The sequence below is a fragment of the Triticum dicoccoides genome, chromosome 6B (genome assembly GCF_002162155.2).
Source record: "Triticum dicoccoides isolate Atlit2015 ecotype Zavitan chromosome 6B, WEW_v2.0, whole genome shotgun sequence".
In the NCBI taxonomy this organism is placed as follows: Eukaryota; Viridiplantae; Streptophyta; class Magnoliopsida; order Poales; family Poaceae; genus Triticum; species Triticum dicoccoides.
In genome coordinates, this window is record NC_041391.1 from 524,628,768 (window position 1) to 524,634,686 (window position 5,919).

The window sequence follows — 5,919 nt, forward strand, 5'->3', positions numbered from 1 at the left end:
TCCTGCTAATAAAAATAACGCCAATTTCTCCTGGTCCCGTGTTGATTCATTTAATGACTTCAATCGATAATTTAGCTCTTCGTGAACTGCCGTGGGTTGGGGCCCGTTATACTTGGTCCAATCACTAGCTGGATCTAGTTTGTTGCGTTCTGGATTGGGTGTTCCTTTGTTCTAGGTGGGATTCGCTTTACCCTTGATCTTCCCTTATTGATTATTCTCATATTGGTTCAGATCATACTCCTCTTTTGTTGAACTCTGAGTTTTGTTCAATTCGTCCAAGCTCTAGATTCCATTTTGACTCCTGGTTCTCGGTGGAGGGGTTTTCTCCCCTGATCTCTTCTAAAATTTCTTCTCTGTTGGTGTCGACCTTTCGTTCCTTTGGTCCTTTGGATGATTGGTGTTTCCTCTCTCAACACCTTCCTCAATTTCTGAAAGGCTAGGGAGCTAACAGAGATGCCGAGGCTCATAGGAATAAGAACTCCTTGTCAACCCAGATTAAAGCTTTGGATGCTCTTGCTGATTCTGTTGGTTTGGATAGTGCTAGTGGTCTCATCGGTATTCTCTCAAAATGACCTTAACCGCTATTCATAAAGCTGAAGAAGTTTATTGGCAACAACGTCGGCATCTTTCTTGGATTCTTAAGGGCGATGCGCTTAATAAGTACCTTTTTGCTATTGCTCATGGAAGACGTCGTCGGTGCTTGATTGTCCGGCTTGTTATCGACGACGTGGTGGGTTAATAAGTACCTTTTTGCTATTACTCATGGAAGACGTCGTCGGTGCTCGATTGTCCAGCTTTTTATCAACGACGTGGTGGCTTCTGATGCTAATCTTCTTCTGATGCTAATCTTATTATGTCTCCTTTTTTTTCTTCTCTTCTTTACTTGTTGCTCAACCTTCCTCCCCTCTCTCTATCTCAGCTAACTTTTGGCCTCCTTCTGCCTTGATTTCACCGGAGGAAAATGAAAGCCTACTTATTCCTTTGTCTGATTCTGAAATCGATGAGGTAGTGCCTCATCCAACTCCAATTCTGCCCCAGTTCATGATGGTTTTTCGATTCCCTTTTTAAAAAAATTGACATGTTCTTAAACATTTGGTCTATGCCATTATTCAGGGCTTTTGCTTAGGCACGGTTGACATTTCTCATCCCAACTATGCTATTCTTTCTCTTATTCCGAAAGCAAAGGGTGATGACACCATCTGCCAGTTTAGACCCACTGCTCTCATCAATAATTTGGCTCAATTCCCCTCTAAAGGTCTTTTCTCACATCTTTCTCCTGTAGCCCATCGAGTGATCTCCCCGACGCAATCTGCTTTCATTAAGGGCTGTTTCATTTTGGATTGTATTGTCAGCTTACATGAGGTTGACCATGACTTACATTCGAAGAACACTATTATTCTCAAGATTGACATTGAGAAGGCTTATGACTGTGTCCTTTGGTCTTTTTTGAGGGATGTTTTGTTGTCGAGAGATTTTGACGGAGCCTATGTTCACCGTATAATGGAGTTGGTCTCTGGGGGTCACACTGCCGTTTCTGTCAATGGCATCGTTAGTCCTTTTTTTGCCAATGGTAGGGACCTACGACAAGGGGACCCTATTTCTCCACTTCTATTCAATTTTGTGGATGACGCCGTATCCTGTATTCTTGGTCATGCTTCGTCCGTTGGCCACATCTCCCCTGTTATCTCTAATCTTATTCCCTCAGGTGTCTCTCATCTCCAGTACGCTGACGATACGATTGTGCTTGTCGAAAACTCTGATCTTTGTATAGCAAACCTGAAATTCCTTCTATGTTTTGAAGCACTTTCTGGTCTGAAAATTAATCTCACGAAAAGTGAAGCTTTGGTTCTTGGTTGTTCCGAGGAGGAGGCGAAGAGGGTTTCTAACCTCCTCAACTGCAAGCTTGGCACCTTCCCTTTTAATTATGTTGGGATCCCCATCTCGTCCTCGAAGCTTTTCATATAAGATTTTGCGCCCATGGTGCTCAAAGTGGGCAATAGGGTTATGCCTTGGCGTGGTTGGTACAATAATAATGCTGGGAAAATAATCCTTACTAATTCTTGCATCTCTTCCCTGCCAATGTTTCTCATAGATTTCTATTGGTTGCCGGAGGGTACGCATGCTGGTTTTGATAAGCATCGGAGTGGTTTCTATTGGAACGTGGTTGATAACAAGAAAAAATACAGATTGGTTAAGTGGAAGATCATTTGTAGACCTAAAAGCCATGGTGGCTTGGGTATTATCAATACCTCCATTACGAATAAGTGTTTGATCATCAAGTGGTGGTGGCGTATTCTGAAAGCTTCTCCTGGTACTCTTTGGCTTGACATTCTTAAGGCTAAATATTTTCCCCTATCTAGTCCTCCGTTTGCTTCTGCTTCAAATGGCTCCCAATTCTGGTGTGACTTGATTAAGGTGCGCGATGACTTCCGAGCTCATGTAAAATTTGTGGTCAGCGATGGCAAATCCATGCGTTTTTGGTTGGACTGGTGGTTTGGGGACGGCCCTTTATGCTCTCTCTTCCCAATTCTATTCTCGTTTTGTGGTAATCCTGCCATCTCTATTTTTGACCTTGCTAACAATAATTGGGATCTAGGTTTTCGCCGTTCCCTATCTCCTGAAGAGTTAGAAGATTGGCACCGCCGAAGAGTTAGAAGATTGGCACCGCCTTGCTGCCATCTTCCCAGCGCTTTCGGAGACCTCGGATTAGGTGACCTGGCCTCATACCTCCGGCAATTTCTCGGTTAAGTCGTTATATCTCCGTCTGGTCCCTGGTTCCTCTTCTTCCAAGTTTAAGCTCGTATTCCGTTGAAGATCAAAGTCTTTCTTTGTTAGGCAATTAGGTGCAAGTTGCCTGTTGTCGATCAGATTCGTAAACAGAATGGCAGGGCTTTGGCTCTTTGTTCCCTTTGTTCTCGACCTGAGAACACCGACCAAATTTTGTTTAATTGTGACTTTGCGGCATTAATCTGGAGTTGCACCCGGTCGTGGCTGGGTGTCAGTTGGGCTCCTACTTCTTTTGAGCAGCTTTTGCTGCTAGTCAATTCTTTGTCTGGTCAGATTAAGCGTTTGTTTTGGTTTGGTTTTGCTGCTGTTAGCTGGGGTCTATGAACAACTAGGAACAAATTTACTATCGAGCATGTTTTTCCTTCTAAACCTGCTGATACTATCTTCAAATCTCTGAATCTGATGCAGCAGTGGAAGCCGCTGGTTAAATCTTGTGACATCGACGCTACAGAGCTGCTGATCTCTTGGGTTCGAGCTACTGCGATTTCCTTATCTCCAAGAGTGCAGGCTCTGGCGACGTAGTTGGTGTAGCGCCTGTGATCTTCTATCTGGCTTCTATAGGCTGTAGGTTGTTGGTCTGCGTGCCGATTATGTGCTTGTTTTGGTTGCTGTGCAACCCGTACTTTATTTGCTGGTGCGACTGCGGTAACTTATGCTGTTGTGAACTGCTTGGTTGGCTTTATCTATAAAGTCGAGCTATCTCTTTTTCTCTAAAAAACATGGGGCAAGGAAGGACAGCTGTCACCTCACCTGACTGACCAAGGTTGCAATCACCTATTAAGGTGTCAAGACATGACATGTACTCCCTCCGTTCCGAATTACTTGTCGCACGTATGGATGTATCTAGATGCATTTTAGTTCTAGATACATCCATTTCAGCGACGAGTAATTTGGAACGGAGGGAGTACTAATTTAAAACTGACACATTATATGTAAGCACCATGCACTCAAGAATCTTGTTTTATTTTAACTAATTATTAAGAAGCTCCAGTTGTGTGTTGAAGGTTTTGAGGACCTTATATTCAAACAATTGCATCCAAATTGATGCCTCTTAGAGCTAACAGGTACCAACTAGGCAACTATTGTCGAACAGTCTATGCTGCTCTCCAAAGAAAATTCTTGCATGTTAAGATATACAAGATTGCTGGGAGTTGGGTGCGAGCTTAAATAAACTATATAGTTAGCTAGTTTTAAGTTTTTAAGATGTAGCGTTGCATGTTATATACTAGGTAGTATTTGACAAAGACTTATGTCATGTTTCATGCCACCCATTTGAAATGCCCGAAGACAATAATGGAAGGCTACCACCAAGAGTTCATTCCCTTCAAATAACCCAGAACTTCAGGATGTACCTAATAATGTATTCACGAGAGGCAACACCAAAAGTTGCAGAAGGAGGCAAAAGTCCAATATGCGAGTTTAAGCTGAAAAGAATTAATGTTATCTCCTCAGTTCATTCCTCAATAAGAAGGCATTGACACATTAGGATACAAACATACAAGGTTTATGTGTTGCTGTTTTGTTTAGATTGAACATGATCTATGCAAAGCGTATAAAGAACTTGGTTGTGTACACATACAAGAATAGTAGCATCAAATTCTTATTGCAGGCTTGCAGCAACCCATTAAAAAAACTGTGCATGCTATAATGAAACATGCAATGATGAAAATTGTACACCAAATTATAGGGACAAATACACTGGATTTTGAAAAGGAAATTCCTTGGAAGAGGTACAACACCTACAGGCTCTCTCATGTGGATAAGTTCAGGTTTGTACGTGTCCATGGATAGGATCAGATCAGAAATCAATAGATGAACAGCCATCAACAAAACAAAGCACACTACAAAGTTCCCACAATTGGTCGCAACAAACTAGAAAGACTTCATGGGACAGACAGTCAAGTTTGCATATTATCCTAACAAGAAACTAAGCTTTGCGGATACAAAATCAAATCAAAACATGACTGTGGATAAGTAGTAAATATGGACTAGCACAATTTACCAGAATAAGCAAACATGGATACTTACAGTGGTGAACAAGGCGTACGCCCCCCATTGACATAATACACAAACAAGTATGAGTCATAATGCTGCCCTCTTATGTAGTAGAACATCGGAAGTCTTCTGACTAGCTTAAATAGCATCTTCTTGTAAAAGTTAATTGCAGGCTGGTTATATGAGATGACATGTAAATAAACACCCCTGCAATTTGATACACTTGCAGCATGTTTAATCACCTCTCGAACAAGCGAAGAAGCTGCAAGTGAGAATTCGTGTGAGGATCAACTGAATCACCATTAACAAACTGTGAAGCTAAGATGAGGAAACAGGGAAACAACCTATGCCGAGGTTTCTGTAGCTATCCACTACACCAAGCGTCAGGATATAAAGAAGTGTTAGATCTTTGTGCGAGTTGTTATATCTAAATAAATCCTCGATCTGCAAATTCAGACAATTAGCTCCACTGAGCTCACTATTAAGACCAAGGATTTTTCAGGAGATCCTACGTATTGTTTGTACCTCGCTATCTTTTGCTGCAATCATCCTCGTGGTCACAAAGCCTATCAGCTCATCCCTGCCTTCATCCGATCTGCTAGTGTCCACAGCACCCCACGAAATGACACCATTACCATTGACAACGTTCAAGAAGAACTCTCTCTCGTACCTAGAGCAAAAAGCGAATTGTGTTAAATGGACCAATAGTGGGGAAATCGTCGATAGGCCGCAACAAATTCTATTAGTATACCTGCAAGTGATGTAATAACAGTGCAAGCAAGAACATCGTAGAAGCATCCACTTGTGCAGTTACCTTATAGGAAACAGCGAGAGATGAATCTTCTCAAGAACCTCGAGGTCGGAGGGCTGGATGGGGCGATACTCTATGGTGGGGTAGATTTCGGATCTTGGGTCCAACATGAGAAGCTCCGATGACGACGAGTATCCACCAGGTTATTTGCCAGGAGGGCGGGTGGTGCAGGGGGGAAAGGCTCCCTGGGGTCGAGGAGTGCCGCCGCGTCGGCGCGCGTCGAGCTTGCCACGGCGAATCGCAGCGGGTTCGATGGCCGCGGCGCGAGGAAAGAGGGGAAGGACGCGGCGCGGCGCTAGAGGTCGATCGCGAGGAAAGGATGGAAC

General features: G+C 43.1%; 1 protein-coding gene across 5 annotated transcripts in view; it reads right to left on the reverse strand.

The window, feature by feature from the left end:
• LOC119322805 (histone acetyltransferase MCC1-like) overlaps positions 1–5,913 on the reverse strand; it is a 10,226-nt gene extending 4,313 nt beyond the window's left edge. For 2 of the 5 annotated variants that reach the window (XM_037596326.1, XM_037596325.1), the window contains exons 1-5: positions 5,597–5,913; positions 5,308–5,452; positions 5,127–5,226; positions 4,816–5,044; positions 4,140–4,211 (exon numbers count right to left, since the gene is read on the reverse strand). In XM_037596326.1, the coding sequence (XP_037452223.1) occupies positions 4,140–4,211; positions 4,816–5,044; positions 5,127–5,226; positions 5,308–5,452; positions 5,597–5,703 (653 nt within the window). In that variant the 5' untranslated portion in view covers positions 5,704–5,913. Of the gene's footprint in view, positions 1–4,139; positions 4,212–4,815; positions 5,045–5,126; positions 5,227–5,307; positions 5,453–5,533 lie in introns of all 5 variants that reach the window. The other 3 variants (XM_037596329.1, XM_037596328.1, XM_037596327.1) reach the window with 2 other exon arrangements.
• Between the last annotated feature and the right edge of the window lie 6 nt (positions 5,914–5,919).